At 41.0% G+C, this 25317-nt stretch overlaps 1 protein-coding gene across 4 annotated transcripts in view; it reads left to right on the forward strand.

Moving 5' to 3' along the window:
* Positions 1-20872, forward strand: part of NPL (N-acetylneuraminate pyruvate lyase) — a 98388-nt gene extending 77516 nt beyond the window's left edge. For all 4 annotated transcript variants that reach the window (XM_055582885.1, XM_055582884.1, XM_055582888.1 and 1 more), the window contains 7 exons: positions 6080-6155; positions 7685-7777; positions 8721-8869; positions 9496-9542; positions 12093-12177; positions 16393-16432; positions 20264-20872. In XM_055582885.1, the coding sequence (XP_055438860.1) occupies positions 6080-6155; positions 7685-7777; positions 8721-8869; positions 9496-9542; positions 12093-12177; positions 16393-16432; positions 20264-20448 (675 nt within the window). In that variant the 3' untranslated portion in view covers positions 20449-20872. The remainder of the gene's footprint in view (positions 1-6079; positions 6156-7684; positions 7778-8720; positions 8870-9495; positions 9543-12092; positions 12178-16392; positions 16433-20263) is intronic.
* Positions 20873-25317: the final 4445 nt, after the last annotated feature.

Here is a 25317-nt window from a genome sequence, read left to right on the forward strand (position 1 = left end):
AGTACACTTAGTTTCCATAAGTTATTTGCCAAGAGCTCTGATTGGGAGGTCTATATCTTCTTTTTTTTGGTTACAATTTATTGACTGGTCAAGTGTGTCTCAGATATGCAGATGATACCACTCTAAGGGCAGAAAGCAAAGAGAAACTAAAGAGCCTCTTGATGAAGGTAAAAGAAGAGAGTGAAAAAGCTGACTTAAAACTCAATATTCAAAAAACTAGGATCATGGCATCCAGTCCCACCACTTCATGGCAAATAAATGGGGAAAAATAGAAACAGTGATAGACTGTATTTTCTTGGGCTCTAAAATCACTGCAGACAGTGACGTGCAACCAGGAAATTAAAAGATGCTTGCTCCTTGGAAGAAAAGCTATTACACACCTAGACAGCATACTAAAAAGCAGAGACATCACTTTGCAGACAAAGGTCCGTCTAGTCAAAGCTGTGGTTTTTCCAGTAGTCATGTATGGATGTGAGAGTTGGACCATAAAGAAGGCTGAGTGCTGAAGAATTGATGCTTTCGAACTGTGGTGCTGGAGAAGACTCTTGAGAGTCCCTTGGACTGCAAGGAGATCAAACCAGTCAATCCTAAAGGAAATCAACCCTGAATGTTCATTGGAAGGACTGTTACTAAAGCTGAAGCTCCAACTCTTTAGCCACCCGATGCAAAAAGCCAATTCATTGGAAAAGACCCTGATGCTGGGGAAAATTGAAGACAGGAGGAGAAAGGGGTGACAGAGGATGAGATGGTTGAATGCCATCATCGACTCGAATGGAGATAAGTCTGAGCAAACTCCGGGAGATAGTGAAGGACAGGGAAGCCTGCTGTGCTGCAGTCCATGAGGTCATAAATAGTTGGACACGACTGAGCGACTAAACAAGTGTATCTTACTTATTATCAGTAAAGGCACATTTCTGCACATTATCCCAAGATGCCTTTCTCAACAGATAGCTGCTGCTGCTGCTTTTTTTTGTTATTGTCAGCAGGGTCAGCACAGTTCACAGTTTAACAGGATGGAGCCCTAAAGTACAAAATAAAGTTCCTATTGACAACTCCTTCCACAAGTTTCAGATTTGCAGGATGAATAAGTTCTATAGATCTGTTTCTCAACAATGTGAATATATTTAGCAGAACTGAACTGTACACTTAAAAATAGTTAAGATTTTTTTTTAAACCTCACTGTGCAGCTTGTATAATCTTAGTTCCCCGACCAGAGATTGAATGCAGGCCATAGCAATGAAATCCTGGAATCCTAACCATCAGGCCACCAGTAAATTCCCAGTGTTGCGTTTTTCTAAGTCACAATTTTGAAAAATAAATTTAAAGTAATTAAATTTTTTGAAAAGCATTGCCCTAGTGGTGCTAAAAACCAACTAAAGTTGTACATCTTCAGTTTGTCCCATCACCACTCAACACAGCTGTGGAAATTTTCTTCTAGGTGCACTCTTCAATTAGAACATAGGAACAAGAATGCAGAGAGTTACATTGCTCTGGGTTTAGAGGTGAGCAGGTTAGGTGGAGTAAACCTGTGGCGAGGGAGGAAGGAGTTAAAAGTTGCTAGCAGAAAAGTAAATGGTGTGATTTTGAAGCCTTTGTGAATGGGGTAAGTAAAGAAAGCCCAGAGATACCGTAGACTGGACTGCTGTCAGTTAACTGTGGACTGAAAAACATGTGCAGCCTAAAAGGCAAGAATTATATTTTAATCAGCGTCCTTAACTGAGGACTCGGGCCTGGGGTACAGCCACTCAGCTAGCTCTGAGGGACTGTTCCAAAGAGGCAAGAGAAGAACCTGCATGTGTAGGAGTTTCTGGCTGAAAAAAACAAAAATAAACCATGTAGTTGAACATCAAAAGATTATGCTACTGCTAAGTCGCTTCGGTTGTGTCTGACTCTGTGTGACCCCACAGACGGCAGCCCATCAGGCTTCCCCGTCCCTGGGATTCTCCAGGCAAAAACACTGGAGTGGGTTGCCATTTCCTTCTCCAATGCGTGAAAGTGAAGTCGTTCAGTCGTGTCCGACTCTAGCGACCCCATGGACTGCAGCCTACCAGGCTCCTCCGTCCATGGGATTTTCTAGGCAAAAGTACTGGAGTCGGGTGCCATTGCCTTCTCCCAAAAGACTATAGCTTATCACAAAAATACATTTCAAGTTAATTATTTTAGTGCTTTTCTTTGTATGGGAAAGTGCATGTAGGCTTATTGAAACCGTTCCTTTGATATGCATGTTTTTCTCCATCCTGAGTTCTCCTCAGGGCACACTGACCTGGTGGCTGCAGCAGCTGATGGCAGTTTGGCCGAAACACTGTTTACTGAAATGGCAGAGACATTCTTTGTCCACGTAACTTTGATGCTTTAATTCCAGGGAGCACAATGACCCGATCTAACTCCAGCCTCTTCTTGTGGGTTTTGTTTGATCGAGAAGAAAATGGCAACCCACTCCAGTGTTCTTGCCTGGAGAATCCCAGGGATGGGGGAGCCTGGTGGGCTGCCGTCCATGGGGTTGCACAGAGTCGGACATGACTGAAGCAACTTAGCAGCAGCAGCAGCAGCATGAATTCAAAATCGCTTCAGTTGTGTCTGACTCTTTGCGACTCTGTGGACTGTAGCCTGCCAGACTCCCCTGTCCATGGGATTCTCCAGGCAAAAATACTTGAGTGGGTTGCCAGGCCCTCCTTCAGGGGATCTTCCTGGCCCAGGGATCCAACCCATGTCTCCTGCATCTCCTGCATTGACAGGTGGATTCTTTACCACCAGCACCACCTGGGAAGCCCTTGTTTGATTCTATTTCCTGTTATTTGAATGAATTAATTAAGTTTTATTTGTCTATTTATTTATTTTGGCTCTGATGTGGTATTTGGGATCTTGAACCCGTGCCCCCTGCAGTGGAAGCCCAGAGTCTTAACCATTGGACTGTTGGAGAAATGCCAATTAATTGAATTTAGAAATGGGATGCATACTGTATACTTGCAAAACTGCAATTCAACACTCTTAGGCAACCCACAAGTGAAGGCATTACTAAATGATTGCTTAGTAAGCCTAGAATCTGAACTTGAAAACTTAATGTATTCTTTTTGATTTGTTGTTCCTACAGTCCGTCTTTCAATTAAGGTAGTGTATTGGAGGAAATCTTTTTTCTCCCCCTTCTCCTTTCAATTGCCGTTTTCTCTGATGGAAGAGGTGTTAGTTGCTTAGTCATGTCTGACTCTTTGAGACCCCATGGACTGTAGCCCACCAGGCTCCTCTGTCCATGAGATTCTCCAGGCAAGAATACTGGAGTGAGTGGCCATTCTCTTTTCCAGGGGATCTTCCCAACCCAGGGACTGAACCTGGGTCTCGTAAATTTTAAAATATTGTCATATCATGACATGAGAGCCAATGTTGTTCATTGGACTCAATACTAGAATAATATAAAAATAATCTTAGCATAAAGATTAATCCCCTGCCGTGGGATAATCTTGCCAAAGAGACAGTAATATTGGCATCTGCTTAGACATAAGTCTCCATTGGATGATGCCTGAATGGGCCCTGCCATCAACTATCTATGAAGTGGTTTTTGTCCTTCCTTTCAGCTAAGGTTACCCTACTACTCTTGTCCTAAACAATGTACTGAATGATTCAAATATATCTCATTTCAATCCTTTATTAATAAAATTCTGTCCAATGTCCTTGACTGGTCTTTAGACTGTATTCCAGTCTCTTTTTGACTCTTCTGCTTTATTTCCGCAGAAAGTTAATCACATCTATTAGATACAGATATCCATAGTTAATGTGATGCCCCTTTTAGGTAATGGGGCGTGTTTCACACATCTACTGGGTACTTGCTATGTGTTCAGCACCATGACTGATCTGAACACAAGAGTCAATAAGATCTGACATCCTACCCTCAGGGAATTAACTCTAGTTGGAGACCAGTAACCATATGCAACTATCTTACAATGTGGTAGGCTTAGGTACTCTACTTGAAATACATACAAAAAAAGTTATGAGGGCTCAGTGGGAAGAACTGTTCATTTTTGATGAGATAATGTGAGAAAACATCAGAAGAGTAGCACTCTATCTTCTGTGATGTGTATTATCTTTCTACTCAAACTTTCTCAACTGCCTTGCTGAAACCATTGTGGCGTTTCAGGACGGCATGAAGGGTACTCCAAAGAACTCCAGTCCTTTATGTCTCAGTGCAGAAAGATTTCCTCAAGAGGCAAAATGATAGCTAAGAAGTGATTTATTCGAATAGGATGCTTGTGAGGCTTACACAAGAGAGTGGGCAAGAGATTACCAGGCTATAGTTTTATAATCAGAAGAGAAGTGGGGAGGGGTAGAAGACCTTCTTTGTCTTTCTTGAATAGACATCATGCTTCTAACATCAGTTCCTCCTTCAGGTTGGGCAGGGGAGTTTTCTTATCCCTTCATGGTCAAGCTAGGTACACAAATTATTGTTTTTCATGGGTGCAAAGAGTGTGTCCTAACAACTGAGCTCTCTGGGCACAGCATAGGTCTTATGATTGTTGTTATTCAGTCGCTCAGTTGTGTCCAGCTCTTTCCTACTGTTGCAATTGTTTTATTGTTTGGGTCATGTCTCATGCTTCTGCTGCAAAGCAAGCATGCTTGGTTTTGTGGACAAGCAAACCTGCTTTCTGGAGTAATCATTAACTTACAGAGGTCTCCCATTTTTTGTCTACTTATAATCCACTAGTGGCATTAACTATTTAATCACCTGCTTTGTCCCTTTTACTCTATCCCTAACATTTCCAATCTGTAATATAAATTTTGAAATGTGACTATTGTATCTTTGGAGAGGAAAGTCGGTATTATCCAACGGGCTGAACACTGGAAGAGCAATGACATTTGCAAGTTTCTCTATCATGAACAGTTATAGTTTATCAAAACAAACTGCTCATGTCTCCATAGCAAGTTTTTTTTTGTAGTGACAAAGCCTCGGAAGGTTCAAGTTAAATAACACAGCTCACCTCCTTCAAAGGTCTCTACTTTGCAACCTGGGATTTTCCTGGTAATGACATTATTAAATATGGCTAATTTCCCGCTCTAGTGGTACATCAGCTGGCAAATTTGAAAAGTCTGTTGTTAATCTCTAGTATCTAAGTTAGAGGTGAATATAATAAATCTCTTAGGATAGTTGTGATACTGTGATTTATAACAAGAAATAGATTGAATTGGACGAAAAAGCGTTTGTTTTTTCCATAAGATCTTATATATTTGGGTTTTGTCCCATTTCTGGCACAGAGCCCCTAAAACCCTTGGAATTCCCAGAGATAAGAACAATAAAAATGTCTCTTGTTATGTTAATGAGGTGATTTTTGGAAAGCACTTAAGGTTGGGAGCTGGTTGCCAAGAACACCAAGCAAGTGAATTAAGGGGTTGGAATTTTCATTCTCAGCTCTCTCCCTGCAGGGAGGGAAAGGGGCTGGAATTTGAACCAGTCACCAATGGCCAATGATATAACCAATAATGCGTATGTAGTAAAACCTCATTAAACACACCAAAGGATGGATTTCTAGTTTGGTGAACATGTAGAGATTTGGGGAGGATGTGGGAGACGTGCACTGGAAGACGATGTGGAAGTTTTGTGCCCTATGCAACTCTTTGATCTGGCTGTTCCTGAGTCATATCCTACTTTATATATATATATATAAAGTAGACAGTGGTCTCCTCAGTCAGTCATTTCTCTGAGTTCTATAAGCCACCTTAGCAAATTATTTGATCCTTAGACGGGGTCATTGACACCTCCAATCTACAGCCTGTAAGCACAGGATAACATGGCATTTGACGTGAGGGTGGTATTCTTGCCTGGAGAATCCCCGTGGACAGAGGTGGCTGGCGGGCTACAGTTCATGGGATCACAAAGGGTTGGTCCTGAATGAGCAACTAAGCACAGGAGGCTGGTCTTATGGGACTGAGCCCTTAACTCGTGGAAGCTGACTCCATCTCCAGATAGACAGTGTCAGAGTTGACTTGAATTGTAGGAAACCCAGCTGGTGTTTGAGAATTGCTTGTTGGTGTGGAGAAACCCCCACACTCACCCACACTGGAACTGTGACCAGTGGTCTTTCTTCTTTTAAAGGCCCAACATGCAGCAGAAATAGGAGCTGACGGCATCGCTGTCATCGCACCTTTCTTTCTCAAGCCATGGAACAAAGGTAGGTAGATAGGTCTAAACACACAATGCCACACATGTTCCATTTCTTTATGCCGTCGTTCCAAATGCTTGTATTTAACTCATGGAAGTAGAGTCCTATGAACTGCCGTGAAGAGTCTCACAGTATGAGACCGCCGTGGCATAGTAGTTCGGAATTTTCAGACTTCATGCATCCACAGGAGAAAAGACTCCATTAAAGGACTTTGGCTCTTTTGCCAAGTAATCTGATTAGGTCATTCACCAAGCCCGGGGTCAACCTACAGGTGCCTGTGTTTGGGTCAGGTGTCCACTTCTTGTCCAATCAGTTGTGTAGAGTCAGAGTTACATGGCAAAGCGTGAGACCATTTTTCTCCAAAAAAAAAAAAGAGGAATATAAGTGATGGGCATTTTGAGACTACATATACTATTCAAGTGAGTAAGTGATGAACTGGAAAAAAGATTTCACAGAAATACCCATTGCTTTCAAAATACCAAGTTCTTGTTTTCTCTATGGAAACTATTTGTGGTTTCCAAGTATACCGAGTCCTTTTAATTCTTTTGATTAGCAAAAATACAATACAAATTTAAAAGGATTAAAAACACAAGATGTTATTTGCATGCAGTTAAATAAATATTTATTGGTGGAGAGAAAATAGTTGTTAATATAGATAAATAATTTAAATACAATTCAGAAATTTAGAATGAATATTTTTAAAGTTTTTTTAACATGGTTTTTAATTTTTCTTGCATAAATACTTTACATAAAAGACAAAAATAATGCATAATTTTGTCAGAAATATTTATCATAGATAGAAAACTTTTATCACAGCATTCAGATGAAGTACGTTGGATTCCTTCTCCCACTTTTCAGTGGCATCCAAGTGTAAGCAGTCTTGCTAGATTTGTTTATCGTAAATACCTATATAAACAGTGAAGTGCTACCTCTATAGCAGTGCAGTTGCTGTTGAAGCTCAAATTGGATGATGTAGGAAACCCCAGTTCTTCAGTAAACCAAACTGAACTCTGTTCTGAAAAATATAAATTTCTCTCCAAAGGGGAAAAGTACCAAACTCTGGTTGAAATATGCCAGTACTTTCATGTCTTCCCATTTTGAGCAAATGTTGTTTTATCTTTTTGTTGTAGGATTTTCTCAATTACAACTCTATTCTGATCTTAATGCAAAGTTTTTACTATTCACTGACCACACTTACCCTGCTGGGTAAGAGGAAGAGGATCCTGTTTGATGGGCTCCTGGTTTTTGTAAGAGTATTTCATGACTTCTCTTAGTACGTGGGGAAATTTGCACCAGTTTTTTGTTAGTATTTTAGTATAGTAGGAAGGTGAACTTCTTATTTTGGCCCTTCTGGAGAGAGGGAAATAAAACTTTGCATGAAGTGAATTGCAGTAGCAATCTCAGAGATAGTAAGCGTGGTCAAGAATTTTCAGCTTCCGAAATAGATGGTTGCATGTCACTCGATGGCTCATTTTTCACTGGGGAAAGGCAGTGTTTTACACCTGTTCTCACCATGACTTTTCCTGCTGTTCTTTCAGATGTCCTAATTAATTTCCTAAAAGAGGTGGCTGCTGCTGCCCCTGCATTGCCATTTTACTACTATCACATCCCTGCCTTGACCGGGGTAAAGAGTAAGTACCTCTTCTTTGCACGTTTCTTTCCCTTTACCCATCACATTGTACCCTGTTTCACTAAGAAACTCCCACACTCCATCCCATCCCACCCCACCCCGTGTCACAAAAGCATAAGACTGTTGACTAAGATAGTTCCAACTGCTCCAAAATAAGTCACTCATCAAAACTAAGTCAGCCTGGGACTGCCCTGGTGGTCCAGTGGTTGAGAATCTGCCTTCTAAAGCAGGGGACGGGGGTTCGGTCCCTTTTAGGGAATTAAGATCCAACATGCCACTAGGCAACTAAGCCCATGCACCGCAACTAGAGTCTGGGGGCCGCAATACCTAGCACAGCTGGGGGAGAGAAAAAAAATGTCCATCCTTATCAGTCATTGGCACTACCTTAAATGGAATATTTTAAGTATGAAAGACACGTTGACCCCTAGGCACTTCTAGCAGACGCCTTGTGTCTGTGTCACACACCCCTCCTTCTTATATGGGAAGATACAGCCTGCAAACCCCACTAGGACAGTCGGCTTTGTACCCTGCCTCATACTTGGTGCCTGGCACACAGGAAGGTACTCTGATCTCTTCTCACTTTTCTTCTAGCTTTTCTGTCATCATTATTGTACTTCTCCAGCGTGAAGATTGTTACAGTTAGATGAAATTTCTTAGGAGGCTATTTTTAAAATCCTGCTCCTTTTAACTTCCTTAAAAGAAAACACTGAAGTTACGCTTTATAAATATCCATCTATTGTTCAAGGAACAGAAGATGTAGATCTGTAATTTGACAAGTACAGACGAACGAGGAGGCAAGGGCAAGTGATTATGTTCAGTCTGCAGCCAGTTGCAGCTGAGAGCAGCTCCTGGCAGCTCCGTGCAGATGTATGGGGCTAGATGGGGTGTCCTCTGATACTTCCCGGGGGTGTGCAGGTGAACAAGACGTTTATTGCTTTGAACAGTTCGTGCTGAGGAACTGTTGGATGGGATTCAGGATAAGATCCCCAGCTTCCAAGGGCTGAAATTCAGTGACACGGATCTCTTAGACTTCGGGCAGTGTGTGGATCAAAATCGCCAGCAACAGTTTGCTTTCCTTTTTGGGGTGGATGAGGTAAGTCACCTCCTGGCATGTCCCAGCTGGTTAGTTTCCCTCCCAAACAATTGATGTAGCTGCTTATACAGTAGCAACTCTTCTTCTTTTTCATCATAGTAATTATGTTCTTTGTTTCTGTTTGTTTTTTTTTTAATTTTTATTTGCTATTTATACCTCAATAAAACTGAAAAAAGTCTATCATAGCCTCATGATGAGGTTTTTGCCATAATCTGTCAGAAGCAAGTTATTGGTCCCACCCACTCTCAAGGAAAGGGACATATTTAGGGGGTAACAGTAACAAACGGAGATCATGTAGGCCATCTTAGAATTCTGTCCATTATAATGAAATAACTCAATAGGTTACTGAACAGTATTTGTATTATTGGCTAACAGCAATTTGGATGTCACTCTCTAGCATGGGGAACTGGGGTAATGGGCAAAAAACTGCTTTATATGACTATTCCTTGCAAACACTGCACACATTTATTGATAAAAGTTATAAGAATATACAGTTAAAAAAAAAACTGTCATTAAGCAGAAGTTGAATGTAATTATGTAGAGTATGTTCAATGATGTTTATATTTAAAAAGTATATATTTTTATCTGTCAAAACATAATGGAAGAAAATCTTTGTTTCTGATCAGCAACTGTTAAGTGCTCTGGTGATGGGAGCAACTGGAGCGGTGGGCAGGTAAGCAGGACTCGTTTTCCCCAGTGATTATAACTGTAAAATCCGCCCCCAGGGCCATTTGTCACCTGAGTAGTTGTATTTCTTCATGTAAACCTTTTCTAAGAGAAGTTGCCCTTCTTTGCCACATTCTCAGTGAAAATGAATTAAGTAGGGCTTAGCACTTTGGTGGGCTTCCCTGGTAGCTCAGATGGTAAAGAAGCTCTAACTCTACCAACATTATCTTAGACTAATCACTGGATTCTTAGAGTAACCAGCAAGGCAGGAGGTTCTTGAAATTCAGAACAAGAATGTTTTCCCAGTTTCTCATACAGTAACTCAGATCAAAGAAGTTTTATCTTGTTGTACTGGGAACAGCAAGTTCTTAACTCCTCCTCCTCTAATGCAGGAGACCTGGGTTTGATTCCTGGGTTGGGAAGATCCCCTGGAGAAGGGAATGGCAACCCACTCCAGTATTCTTGCCTGGAGAATTCCTTGGAAAGAGGAACCTGGCGGGCTACAGTCCATGGGGTCATAAAGAGGCGGACATGACTTAAGGACTAATTTTCACTTAACACTGTTAGTGACTCAGTCGTTGTTTTACGAAGCAGCTGTTGCAGTTAGAGGTGAGGCACACAAGCTGAAAGCGTGCATAGAACTTGTCAGAAATTACTTGGTTACAAATAATAGAAAACTATTCAAACTAGCTAGTGTGAAAGAAGGTAAGTTATTGTAAAATACTGGGAAATTTCATACACCCCAAGGGGAGGGAGTGCAGTGAGGTCTCAGAGAAGATGAGAACCCAAAACTGCAAAGCTCTCAACTGCAGACTGTTCTCCATCTGTGGTCTTTGGACATGTCTCTATCTCCCTTCTCTCCAGACGGGCTTCAGCATGTGTGTGGCCAGTCATGGTGCCTGACTGGGGCGTCTCAGGCTGTCACTAGATAGTACTGCCAAGTCAGATGTCCACCTAAAGCCCAGTCAGTTGCAACTGGGAGGGCAGAATCATGTGGCCCGATGTCTACTCAGCAAAAGGCCCTGGGACATTCGATTGAGCATGTCCACTGCACACGTTAACCTAATTCATTAGAAATGTGCCTGCAAGCAGGTTGAACTATTTATATTAACTGAAAGTGTATTTTTACCCCTGTGGGAAAAGTACAGGGGAAGCAAAGTGATAACTCATAGCATATCTTGGTAAGCATGGCTTTGATGAAGAGTAGTTGAGTTGGATAATCTTAATGGCTCATTCATCGAGCCAGGATGCCTGAAACAATCATTGTCACACAGGCCATTTCTATTGAAGAAACCTGAATGCCTGGATCTGCTGACTATGGAAGTTCTTTTTAGACTTTTTTTTTCCCTAACCTTCATACTAGGCGTTTTTATTCTGTCAACATAATCTGAAGGCAAAGTACATTTGGTTACACTTCATTTCTTCTTAATCATGATCAACATTCCAAGACCCCTGAGACATTCATGTAACATATTGTAAACTCTGGTGTTTCACATCTGCAAGTAACTTACCTCAGCAATTATATTTTATTCTTCCCTATTTTATTACTGGGAGAAAATATGAACTTCACATTCTTGGAATCCCTTGTATGGACTCCAGGGACTACATGTTTGAAGTACCAACAATATGCTGTTCCCAGTACAAAAAGATAAAACCCTTCTCTGATCCTGAGTTACTGTATGAGAAACTGGGAAAACATCCTTGTTCTGAATTTCAAGAAACGCCTGCCTTGCTGGTTTCTCTAAGAATCTAGTGGTTAGTCTAAGATACTATTGGTAGAGTTAGAGTTTCTTTTTTAAGATGGCAAGAACATCTTATCAGATCAAATAACTCTCATCTCTGTTTTTGTTGAAGTGTGATAGAAGGCGGTACAAAGGGATGGAAAACCTTCTTGACAACTCTGTAGCCTTTCTTTGAGGCATAGCATCTTCAAGGCGAAATGGAGACCACATCTCCCTCACAGGGTTTTGGGAGGATCAGACATGGTTTATGTCAGGCAGTGAAATATAATAGTCAATGAGAGGTCTCTCATATTATTATTATAATCAGTATTCATATTATTATTAGAAACTAGTCTCTAGGTAGCATGTAACCTGACAAAGAACTGAGGTAATCTGCTAGGATTTTCCCCTTTTACTGTGGTGCTCCATTCACCCTGTTCCTCAGCTTAAGGTTTCTAGATGTACCTTAGACATTGCATTTTATCCACAGTTCTTATCTAGCATTGCACCTCTGTGTGTGCCCTAGGTCAGGTGTTGCCCTCAGTCACTCTTTGCCAAATATACCTCTGTCTTTCACTTTTTTCCAACTCTGCCCTTTTTGTATTTTTCCTCCCTTTTCTTCATTCCCTTTAGTGTTCTCTGCCTCCTCTGCACTGCTTAGTATTGCTGGAAAATTCAGAACTAAAGACACTTGATGCTTTAATAGATTAGGGCCCAAAAATAGGCTTCTGGAAGGCTTGGTATATTTTTCCCTTTTAAGCTTCAGAGGGGTTTGCAGAGCTGGGTCTTCCCGCTGAGTTACTGACCTTACAGTATGTGCTGTTTTCTCTTTCTAGTACCTATAACTACCTGGGAAAAAAGACAAAGCAGATGTTGGAGGCTTTTGAACGAAAGGACTTCTCTTCGGCTCTGAACCATCAGGTTAGCTTTCTTTTTCCCTCCTTAGAAATCACGGCCTTTTTTCTTTCCCACTTGAGAATTCTTATTCTCTCTCATCAGCATTCCTACCATGCCTGCCCTCTTTAAAATTGCCCAGCTGCTGCTTTCTGTATTTCCTGTCTTTTTTTTTTTGTTTAAAACCAAATCTGCCCCATTGTCCACACTCCCTACATGTCTAATCAGGACAGGCCCCATACGGGAATGACTCCTTTCTGTTCCTCCTAGAAATGATCTTATTTTTAATCTACATTCAAAGTGTTTTTATGACTGTGAAATAATAGTGATGGGTTTCTGGGTAAGTGACCACATGCCATCCCCTTGAGAACTTCACACTTGAGTCACCAGAGTATATAAAGAAGCTATGAAGCTGGTGACCCAAAAACAGGAGACTTTATCCAAAATCAGAGCAGGTCAATCTCCTTTGCCCTGGAAATGTTGCTGAGAACTTTATCCACCAGGCAGGAAACAAGAGCTGAGTAGGTGATGCAAAAGGAAGACACCAACTTTGAAACAGGAAGAGAAAAGCATCAGGAACTGGTGTGTCTCAGGGAATACCCCTGGGGGAAATGGTGGCTGCTGTTAATGTAACAGGGAGGATAGCCTCGCTGTCTAGAGAAGGAAGAAACTACCAAAGGCTAGAACCAGTCACAGGAGCTGGTAGTGTGTATACTTTAGGTAAACAGAATAAGTTGGAAAGAAAGAGTCAGCACAACAGAGTAACTTCTGGAGGCCCTAAGAGGTCTAGGAACTTTCAGGATCATAAAAGTGACCAAGAGAAGTAGCAAAAAACAAAAATGAGTGGGAATGAAAGGCATAAGGAAGATCAGAGCAGGTGGTTGGTTCCAGTAAGCTCAGATAAGGGATCTTTTGAATAGGACAGGCCACCATCCTGTCCTAAGAATGGACTCATTGGAAAAGACCCTGATGCTGGGCAAGATTGAAGGCAAGAGGAGAAGGGAAGGCCAGAAGATGAGATGGTTGGAAGGCATCACCGACTCGATGGACATTAAGTGTGAGCAAGCTCCGAGAGTTAGTGATGGACAGGGAAGCCTGGCGTGCTGCAGTCCATGGGGTTGCAAAGAGTCAGACAGGACTGAGCGACTGAACTGAACTGGCCACCATCAGGGCAAATCAGGAATTACAGAGAAGTCACAAAGCATCCTGAAGGTTAGAGGGGGTGACCTGAGCTCTAACCAAGAAGAGAACAGGGGGAAGCAGTTGCCAAAGAGTGATTAAATACGTCCCTCCTTTGACTTCCCTGGTGGCCCATTCCTTAGGAATCTACCTCGCAACACAGGGGGCATGGGTTAGATCCTTGGTTGGGGAGCTAAGATCCCACATGCCACAGAGCAACTAAACCCTCGTGCTGCAACTGCTGAGCCTATGCCACAGGGAAAGAGCCAAAGATGCAAAGAAGACCCTGCGTGCTGCAACTCAGACCCAACGCAGCCAAATTAATTAGTTAATTAAAAAAAAAACATCCTTAGCCTTTAGCCCTGAATGTTGAGCCAGCCTAAATCTACTTCCTACTTAAAGTTTAAAACAGCTTATTTAATATTCATCTTTGTTCAGCCTCTGACCAGGTGAGGCTGAAAGCGGGAACGCTGTAAGGACTTAGGAGGCTATGTCACCTAGATTAAGCATTGGCAGGATGTTGGTTTTAAACTAAGGCATGAAGTCTGAATTGTGCAGACTCACGCCATCTCTTTTCATTTATAATTTTCTTCTTTCTAAGTTTCCCAGAAAAAAAGTATTTCTGAAAATTTCAACCTGTTCTGAGCTGAATGGTGGGAAAATCATAGAATGATGTAAACCATGAAATGGATGCGAGATGGACCCTTCCATTTAGTGGTTTCTTTTATGGGTTGACTCAGCTTCCATCTCATCCCATTTTTTCTTTTAGTCCTACTCAAATAAATCATCTCATTTAAAACATTATTGGGAAGGAGTTTAGTTCATCACATTCTATTTTTTCTTACAGAAAGCCAGTGTGAGTGGGTCTCATTTACTTATTTGTTAATATACCAAGGGCTGAACTAAATACATGATTTCAGTAAAGCTGGTCTCTGCCCTAAAGGAGTTTGTAGTCAAGTGAAGAAACAAACAAGTAAAAAGTTAGGGCTAAACTTACTCATTCTCATAGATTTAAATGCCATCCATTATATTTACAAAGTGAAATAATGCATATACAAAGCTATTCCTTATAACATTGTTTATAATAGCACAAGATGGAAACAGCTCACATATCCACCCAAAGAGACGGTTAAATACGTTGTTGTTGTTTAGTCACTCTTTTATGACCCCATGGACTTCTCTGTCCATAGGGTTTTCCAGGCAAGAATACTGGAGTAGGTTGCCATTTCCTCCTGCAGGGGATCTTTCCGACCCAGGGATCGAGCCCATGTCTCCTGCATTGGCAAGTGGCTTCTTTACCACTGAGCCACCTGGGAAGCCCAAAAGACAGCTGGGCACAGCCTAAAGGGAAAGGTCCCACCGCTATGTTTGAGTTTTTTAATGGATCTATTTACAGCCCTTTAAAAGTTTTATATGCACAGATGTGAAGAGATCTCTATGATATATTAAGTGTAAGAAAAAAAAAACAACAAAGTAGAGACTTTGGGGGTTTTTTATTTTTTTATATATTTAATTTTATTGAGTAGCCAACATTATTAATGAATGGTTTGATTAAATTATTTCCACTGAGCACCAAGCTAAGACAAGGTTGGATAGTATGATAGTGAATAGGAAATAAAAGCTTAAAAGAGAAGCAAAATAGAGACTTTTGAACGTAATGTGCCATAGTTTGTCAGGAAAAAAAGAACATATGCATATACATTCTTGGTATTCAAATTTTATTCTGCATTGAATTTTTTGTTGCTTGTATACAATTGATTAAGGGCTTCCCAGGTGCCACAGTGGTTAAGAATCCACCTTACAATGCAGGAGATGCAAGAGACACTGGTTCAGTCCCTGGGTGGGGAAGATCCCCTTTAGTAGGAAATGGCAATCCACTTTAGTATTCTTGCCTGGAAGAATTCCCATGGACAGAGGCACCTGCCAACCTACAGTCCATGGAATCACAGAGTCAGACATGACTGAATGACTAAGCATGCACACACACACATACAACTGAGTAAAACAACATAAAAAGCAAATGTTATTGAAAATGCATCTCTATTGAAAATAGTGAGATGGATGGGGATCTCTTCTTTTTAAGAAATGCTTCATGAATTTGTGGATGAATATCCTTTAATGCTAGAATGAGTTATAGTTCGGCATCAATACTATTTCTGGTTTTTGTTTTTATAGAAATAAGTGCTGTGAAAGCATGATCATATATATTAGTAGATACGAATGGAAGAAACCTTAGTATAAGCAGTGTCAGTTCTTTGAGCAGTTTTTGAGTCATATGCCACACATCACAGAATGCTTGATTATTTAATGATTTTCAACTGACAATGTGAATCACAACATTAAAAGCAACGTTGAAAGGAAAAAATTGAAAACCGTATGATCTTTAAGAGGACTTGTTATTCATTAATTAGAGGAATCACTCTGTCAGCTCTCTTTGTGGATCCCAATACCAACATTTGATTTGCTCCTTTGATTCCAAGAGGTGTCCCAAGGCAGTGATATAGGAGGTATGTCTTTATTTTTTCAAAAGTAGGAGAAGGACTGTGAAAGGGAAAATGGAAAAGGACAATCTACACCTCCATTATGTGTGAATCCTCTCTCTGATCAATTTTAGAAATAGCACTTATGGAATTTGAGTATCTAGAAGTTGATTTCCATAAATCAGCCTTGGCCAAGTGTCCCCAAGGTGTCTTGGAAAGTAATCCAGAAGTTAGAACACCCCAATTTGGAAACAACTACACTAGCTGGTAAGCTTACCTAGGTAGCCTAGATGGGTAGAGGTTGCCTTCCCCACCCTAACTCTGTATGGAACAGTTCCTTCCTTGGAGCTTCTTTTCTTCATGGGCTCGATTCATAAAGCTTATATATACAGAAAGATCTTACGTTGTCCGAGATGGATCTCAGCCATCCTCACTTGGCTGTTTTTCTCCATTCGGTCAGACCTACAGAAAAATAAGATGTGTGGACCTTTGGTTTGAGGTTTCTGTAATTTGACCTCCAAATTCTTTAAATTGTTACCACGGTTCAGTAATACTGACTGTAGATTTGTTTGTTTCTTTCCAGTTTTGTATTCAGAGATTTATCAACTTTGTGGTCAAACTAGGTAAGTTTCCCTCTTTGTCTGGTACTCGGGAGGGTTTGGAGGCTTCCCAGGTGGCACAGTGATAAAGAATCCACCTGCCAATGCAGGAAATGCAAGAGACTTGGGTTCGATCCTGGGTTGGGAAGATCCCCTGGAGTAGGTAATGGCAACCCCGCTCCAGTATTCTTGCCTGGAAAAAAATCCCCTGGACAGAGGAGCCTGGCAGGCTACATTCCATGGGGTCGCAAAGAGTTAAACACGACTGAGCAGCTGAACACACAACGCTGGAAGAGTTTCAGAGAAAGTAATGAGGGACTTTCATCACTTTCTCCGAGGGTTCAATAAGAACACCTTTTAATCAGTTGTAAACAAGGTTCTATCCCTAATGCTAACTTTCAGAGCCAATCCTATAAAACGGTGAAGTAAACCCAGTTGGAAGATCTTGACACCCTTCTGCAAACCTCTCTTCTCCATCTTAGCACTTTACTCACCTTCTTACTCTGTGCACACCCCATTTTTTACCCCTTTTCTTCTAAACCATCAGTACTCCCTCCCTTCCCTTGCCTCTGCTCCTTAAAATTCTACTACCACACTATAGCTGATTTCAGCCTAAGTATTTGGAAGCAAGCAGCTTGAATATGTGACTGACTGACAGCTCTCCCAAGAGTATCTGCAATTTAAAAGTTTATTAACACAAGTAAGCTTGAATGGATAGAGGTTTGAATAATATGACAATGTAAAGTTTGAGGGAAATACCCTGAATCTGAGTAGAGAAACCTCTCCACAGTCTCCAAAGTCTTATCCACAACAAATGACAAATGCCACCATTCACTCCACTTCTGCAAGAACTTGGCCCTTCCTGAGAACCTGGGTCAAGTCCAGGAAAAGTTTTAGGTTTTTTTCTTGGCAGACCTCCTTCCTTCCTTTCAGAGCCTTTCTGCCTCTTCCTGGCAAGTCCTCCCAAGCCCTAAGCACCTATTATGTATTCTGTCCTTCGTTCTCATGGGTTTTCAGCCAGCTCTCTTTATCCTTCAAAGACAATGCTTCCCATTTGCTTTTCCACTTCGATGATTTTGGTCATATTTGTGTGCCACCAGTACTAATGGATTGGCCACAAAGTTCGTTCTGGGTTTTCCATAACTAGAAGGAACTTTCTGGCCCACCCAACATTGTTAGCTAGTATTCTTCCCTTGTCCTAAGCAATACTTTTCACAAAATACCAAAATGGGTTGGTATATGTTCCTAAGGTGCATAAAAGTAGATATTGAACTACTACTAGGTTTTCCAGTTTTTAAAGAACTAAACGTTTACCTGTATGTCTAAGATCACTTTGCATACCAGCAGCGATACTGCAAAGAAGGGTTTTTCTTCCAGTTTTATTGAGATAAATTTGACATACAGCATGCATAACTCTGTTTCTGTCTTTGTTTATTTTTTGTATTTAAGATTCCACTAATATAGTGCCTTTTTCTATCTGACTTATTTCAATTTCATTTAGTTCAATACCCTCTAGGTCCATCTGTTATAAGCTGCAAGCTTTCATTCTTTTTTCAGTTTCAGTTTCAGTTCAGTCGCTCAGTCATGTCCGACTCTTTGCGACCCCATGAACCGCAGCATGCCAGGCCTCCCTGTCCGTCACCAACTCCCGGAGTCCACCCAAACCCATGTCCATCGAGTCGGTGATGCCATCCAACAATCTCATCCTCTGTCGTTCCCTTCTCCTCCTGCCCTCAATCTTTCCCAGAATCAGGGTCTTTTCAAATGAGTCAGCACCTCACATCAGGTGGCCAAAGTATTGGAGTTTCAGCTTCAGCATCAGTCCTTCCAATGAATATTCAGGACTGATTTCCTTTAGGATGGACTGGTTGGATATCCTTGCAGTCCAAGGGACTCTCATTCCATTGTATATAAGAGCGACTTAATAAATATGATAGCCTTATCATGAAGGTAGCTCTCCCTCTCCCACCATTCATAATAAGAATAGGAGGGTCACTTTGCATTTAGCAAAGTATATTCTATGTATTTAGCCAAGCTAGTATTTTCCTTCCCAATGCTCAATTGTTACTGACTGTAACTAAGTTAGCTTAGGAAAAGAAAATTACTGCTCATACCTTTAATCTAAGAGCAATAGCCAGTTAAGAAAATAAATATCTTCCTGTGCCATATTCTTGTTTATTTCCTTAGACCTACCTTCAAAATCACTAATATTATCTTCAGCTGTTTTCTACAATTTCATCTCACTGGTTATATATTTTTCATTTCCATTTTATTTCTTTTTGGTTATTTCTTCCAAATGATCCCATTCTTTATATGTCCTTCTCTTACTATGGCTTCTATTCTTAAATATTTTTATCTCTGTGGAATCTCTTTCAGAATTTTGTGTCATCTTTTCTCGGGATGTGAAATTTGTGAGTTGTGTATTTGCTGGTTCTTTGCAGCTTCTTTTTCCTCGTGTGCTTTATAACTTTTAACTCTGAATTCATCTTCAGAGACAATTGTTTCCTGGGGAATTCATTGTCCTCCAGGTTGTGAGGTGTCTTATCAAGTGATTTTATATCTGCCTCTGCAAACACTTCAGTCACTTCAGTTTCATCAGTTCTAACCAAGTCTTTAGGTATATTTTTTAGTATGGTTCCTGTACTAAGCACATAATATAGATCCAGCATTTATATATGGCACAGGCGTGGGATTTCTTTTACTTCCTTTTCCAGCCATGGACTTCCCTGGTGACTCAGATGGTAAAGCATCTGCCTATAGTGCAGGAGACCCAGGTTCAATCCTTGGGTCAGGAAGATCTCCTGGAGAAGGAAATGGCAACCCACTCCAGTATTCTTACCTGGAAAATCCCATGGACGGAGGAGCCTGGTAGGGCTACAGTCCATGTGATCGCAAAGAGTCGGACACGACTGAGCGACTTCACTTTCACTTTCCTTTCCAGCCACAGCCCTGGCAGAAGTCAGGCTCCCTTGCCTCTTAGGAGAGTTTTTCTTTGTTTGTTTAGTTTTGTATTGTTTTTTTCTATTGCTTTTCATAAAAGACTGACTACCAACTTTATACTGGGAGTTTTAATTCCACTTCCTTGCTGTATACAGACTGAAGGCTTTATCTTGCATTGCAACCCTAATCTAAAACACCAGCACTGAGTCATAAACTATTACCTTAATTAGTGCGTTTCTCAGGGACTTCTTAGATATGCTGAAACTAAATTCTGTCTTAGTAATGAAGTCCTCTATCTTTCAATCCACAGCGGTACATCCCTGAATCAGATTATCCTCATGGACCATTGGCTGCAGCATCTCCCTACCACTTTGACCTCTTTATTCCTGATACCTCTTGTCCCTCTTTCTTGCTTTTGAGGTTGACTTTAAGTCTCACTTTGTTTTATTTTATAATTTATCAATTTGTTAAAAAAGCTTCCAGCATTTGCATATGTTCAGAGCAGCCCTAGGGATTTCCTAAGGGGCTTCCCAGGTGGCGCTAGTGGTAAAGAACCTGCCTGCCAGTGGGGGTAGACACTAAGAGACCCAGGTTCAGCCCCTGGGTCAGGAAGATCTCCTGGAGAGGGCATGGCAACCCACCCAGTATTCTTGCCTGGAGAATCAGTCCCATGGACAGAGGAGCCTGGTGGGCTGTAGTCCATAGGGTCCCACAGACATGGACACAACTGAGGCCACTGAGCATGCATGCAGGGACTTCCTGCATCTGCTCAATCTGCCATATTGACAGAAATACCCCATTTTTTAGTTCCATTTTATCCTGTCCTAGGAATCACTGTAAGAATATGATCTCTTCTCTGGAATGTTTGTGGCAAAGTGGAACATCCCAGCCATGTTTCCTGTTTATTTTTCCTAGGTTTTGGAGTGTCGCAGACCAAAGCCATCATGACCCTTGTCTCCGGGATTCCAATGGGCCCACCCCGTCTTCCACTACAGAAAGCCTCCAGGGAGTTTACTGATAATGCAGAAGCTAAACTGAAAAGCCTAGATTTCCTTTCTTGCACTGATTTAAAGGATGGAAATATGGAAGCTTGTAGCTAGTGTCTATCAAATCAGGGTGTGTACATTGAAATACAATGCACCTTGAATACAGCATTTATTTCTCAAAGACTTTTTAGATGAGCTTGAACTCAACCTTCCTAGCAAATGAAATCTTACAGCAGTCAACAAGTATTTAAATACCTACTATGATCTTTTAAAAGTTTTTATTTGTGAAAGGGCAAAAACTTCAAAAGGAGTCATAGCCCTAAATCATTCAATATTTCACAAGATTTTTGTAGAGAAATTTTTGCATATGTGGATGAGATCAAATCAAGAGGAAAACTGTACTTGATTAATTCCATTTGCCTTCAGGAGCTCCCGTTATCTTAATTCCTGGTTCTTAATTCTATTTTAAAGTTTTCTAATTTTAAACTACTACAATATACTTTCATTTTAATAAATATTCATTTGTAATCTAGGATAACTCTGAGTGATTGCATTTAGGCAAATATTCTAACTGTAATGCCAATTACAATACATCTAACAATGTAACTCAACTATGCACAACTATTAACATAGCAGCAAGGTCCGATGCTGTAAAGAGCAATATCGCATAGGAATCTGGAATGTCAGGTCCATGAATCAAGGCAAATTGGAAGTGGTCAAACAAGAGATGGCAAGAGTGAATGTCGACATTCTAGGAATCAGCGAACTGAAATGGACTGGAATGGGTGAATTTAACTCAGATGACCATTATATCTACTACTGCAGGCAGGAATCCCTCAGAAGAAATGGAGTGGCCATCATGGTCAACAAAAGAGTCCGAAATGCAGTACTTGGATGCAATCTCAAAAACAACAGAATGATCTCTGTTCGTTTCCAAGGCAAACCATTCAATATTACAGTAATCCAAGTCTATGCCCCAACCAGTAACGCTGAAGAAGCTGAAGTTGAACGGTTCTATGAAGACCTATAAGACCTTTTAGAACTAACACCCAAAAAAGATGTCCTTTTCATTATAGGGGACTGGAATGCAAAAGTAGGAAGTCAAGAAACACCTGGAGTAACAGGTAAATTTGGCCTTGGAATACGGAATGAAGCAGGGCAAAGACTAATAGAGTTTTGCCAAGAAAATGCACTGGTCATAACAAACACCGTCTTCCAACAACACAAGAGAAGACTATACATGGACATCACCAGATGGTCAACACTGAAATCAGATTGATTATATTCTTTGCAGCCAAAGATGGAGAACCTCTATACAGTCAGCAAAAACAAGACCAGGAGCTGACTGTGGCTCAGACAATGAACTCCTTATTGCCAAATTCAGACTTAAATTGAAGAAAGTAGGGAAAACCACTAGACCATTCAGGTATGACCTAAATCAAATCCCTTATGATTATACAGTGGAAGTGAGAAATAGATTTAAGGGCCTAGATTTGATAGATAGAGTGCCTGATGAACTATGGAATGAGGTTCGTGACATTGTACAGGAAACAGGGATCAAGACCATTCCCATAGAAAAGAAATGAAAAAAGCAAAATGGCTGTCTGGGGAGGCCTTACAAATAGCTGTGAAAAGAAGAGAAGTGAAAAGCAAAGGAGAAAAGGAAAGATATAAACATCTGAATGCAGAGTTCCAAAGAATAGCAAGAAGAGATAAGAAAGCCTTCTTCAGCGATCAATGCAAAGAAATAGAGGAAAACAACGGAATGGGAAAGACTAGGGATCTCTTCAAGAAAATCAGAGATACCAAAGGAACATTTCATGCAAAGATGAGCTCGATAAAGGACAGAAATGGTATGGACCTAACAGAAGCAGAAGATATTAAGAAGAGATGGCAAGAATACACAGAAGAACTGTACAAAAAAGATCTTCACAACCCAGATAATCACGATGGTGTGATCACTGACCTACAGCCAGACATCCTGGAATGTGAAGTCAAGTGGGCCTTAGGAAGCATCACTACGAACAAAGCTAGTGGAGGTGATGGAATTCCAGTTGAGCTATTTCAAATCCTGAAAGATGATGCTGTGAAAGTGCTGCACTCAATATGCCAGCAAATTTGGAAAACTCAGCAGTGGCCACAGGACTGGAAAAGGTCAGTTTTCATTCCAATCCCAAAGAAAGGCAATGCCAAAGAATGCTCAAACTACCACACAATTGCACGCATCTCACACACTAGTAAAGTATGCTGAAAATTCTCCAAGCCAGGCTTCAGCAATATGTGAACCGTGAACTTCCTGATGTTCAAGCTGGTTTTAGAAAAGGCAGAGGAACCAGAGATCAAATTGCCAACATCCACTGGATCATGGAAAAAGCAAGAGAGTTCCAGAAGAACGTCTATTTCTGCTTTATTGACTATGCCAAAGCCTTTGACTGTGTGGATCACAATAAACTGTGGAAAATTCTGAAAGAGGTGGGAATACCAGAACACCTGATCTGCCTCTTGAGAAATTTGTATGCAGGTCAGGAAGCAACAGTTAGAACTGGACATGGAACAACAGACTGGTTCCAAATAGGAAAAGGAGTACGTCAAGGCTGTATATTGTCACCCTGCTTATTTAACTTCTGTGCAGAGTACATCATGAGAAATGCTGGACTGGAAGAAACACAAGCTGAAATCCAGATTGCCGGGAGAAATATCAATAACCTCAGATATGCAGATGACACCACCCTTATGGCAGAAAGTGAAGAGGAACTGAAAAGCCTCTTGATGAAAGTGAAAGTGGAGAGTGAAAAAGTTGGCTTAAAACTCAGCATTCAGAAAACAAAGATCATGGCATCCAGTCCCACCACTTCATGGGAAATAGATGGGGAAACAGTGGAAACAGTGTCAGATTTTATTTTTCTGGGTTCCAAAATCACTGCAGATGGTGACTGCAGCCATGAAATTAAAAGACGCTTACTCCTTGGAAGGAAAGTTATGACCAACCTAGATGGCATATTCAAAAGCAGAGACATTACTTTGCCAACAGAGGTTCGTCTAGTCAAGGCTATGGTTTTTCCTGGGGTCATGTATGGATGTGAGAGTTGGACTGTGAAGAAGGCTGAGTACCGAAGAATTGATGCTTTTGAACTGTGGTGTTGGAGAAGACTTTTGAGAGTCCCTTGAACTGCAAGGAGATCCAACCAGTCCATTCTGAAGGAGATCAGCCCTGGGATTTCTTTGGAAGGAATGATGCTAAAGCTGAAACTCCAGTACTTTGGCCACCTCATGTGAAGAGCTGACTCATTGGAAAAGACTCTGATGCTGGGAGGAATTGGGGGCAGGAGGAGAAGGGGACGACAGAGGATGAGATGGCTGGATGGCATCACTGACTCGATGGACGTGAGTCTGAGTGAACTCCGGGAGTTGGTGATGGACAGGGAGGCCTGGCGTGCTGCGATTCATGGGGTCGCAAAGAGTTGGACACGACTGAGCGACTGATCTGATCTGATCACTTGGCTGCTCGGTCTAACTCAGTATATCTGCTTTCAGATTAATTACAGTGTCACAGTTTTCCCTGAAAACTTTGGGTTAGGTGAAGACTTGCTTAAGTTACTATAACTAAAGGGCTATTTGGGTGGTTTTCACATAACAAAGGGGAGGCCTTCCGCAAAGATGAATTCATGTCTCTACTTGCTGCTGTAGAGAACTTCCTAAAGCTCAGAGTTTCACAGAACCAAAGATCTCTCTGCTCTGGGCACTGCAACTTCCTCCTTTCCTCACTGCGGGGAAAGTGTCCCCCACAGTGCACTGAAGTATTGGCAGTGAAAACCAGAGTCCCTTCTGCAGTGAGCCCAGTGGCTACTTACTTTCATTTTCCAGTTGCATTTTCAAGCAGTCACTTTTCAGTGATAAAAGGTTTAGGGAGGACCCAAAGGTCTCACTTTAACTTTCTCTACGCACCCTCTTTACTTTTTTCTTTCTCTGGAATGTATAACTGGCTGCTCAGCCTCTGTAACAAACCCAGGTGTGTGGTTTCTAGCAACAAAGTCTGTTGATGGTTAATCCTTAATGATTTTAAACTTGATTATCCAATCTAGTAACTACCTAGGGTTTTATTTTGTTTCCTGTCTGATTAGTCTGCAGAGGAGAAGTGTTTGAAATTCATATCAGTTTACACTGTTTTTAATTTTTTTTTAATTAACAAGAAAACTTGTTGAAATGAGAATTTGAAATGAACAATGGACTCAGTTATCTTTGCCAACCCTTTTAAAAATTGGTCCGGTAGGTAACAGTTGTTATATTTATGTCTCGTCACTGCTTTTACCGACTCAATGGACATGAATTTGAGCAAACTCCAGGATATAGTGGAGGACAGAGGAGCCTGGCATGCTGCAGTCCATGGGGTTACAAAGAGTCAGATATGGCTTAGTGACTGAACAACAACACTCCTTTTTTGCCCAGGAATAACACATACTGTTTTCTCATATTTCTGTCTTCTTTAGGAATAAGATACCTGAATTAGAAATCGAACCACAGTTGCTTATGTGAGCTTATATTCTACCTCATTGAAACTTCTCTGTATAGCTGTTAACTTCCTAAAAGAAGACAAGTGAGGTTTTTTGTTAGTGTTTGTTTCTGAGGACGTCATATCCCTATTTAATGATACTAAGGCCAAATTAATTTTTCAGTGAAAATAAATGCTGGATATCTACTAAGCAAAGAGCTCTGTTTTTCTTTTTTTGCTCATCTGAAATTAGCACTTGGAGAGCTTTTAACATGATTAATGAGATCTTGTGAACACAAAGAGAAAGATGATGGTTAAACAAATGACCAAGGCTGAGTTTAAACTTTGTTATGTTGTTGTTGTTTTTAATAATTTTCATTTTATTTCTTATTTTTGGCTGTGCTGGGTCTTTGCTGCTTTGCACATGCTTTCTCTAGTTGCAGTAGGGGCTACTCTTTGTTGTGCTGCATGGGCTTTTCGTTTCAGTGCTATCT

The sequence above is a fragment of the Bubalus kerabau genome, chromosome 5 (assembly GCF_029407905.1).
Source record: "Bubalus kerabau isolate K-KA32 ecotype Philippines breed swamp buffalo chromosome 5, PCC_UOA_SB_1v2, whole genome shotgun sequence".
Classification (NCBI taxonomy): Eukaryota; Metazoa; Chordata; class Mammalia; order Artiodactyla; family Bovidae; genus Bubalus; species Bubalus kerabau.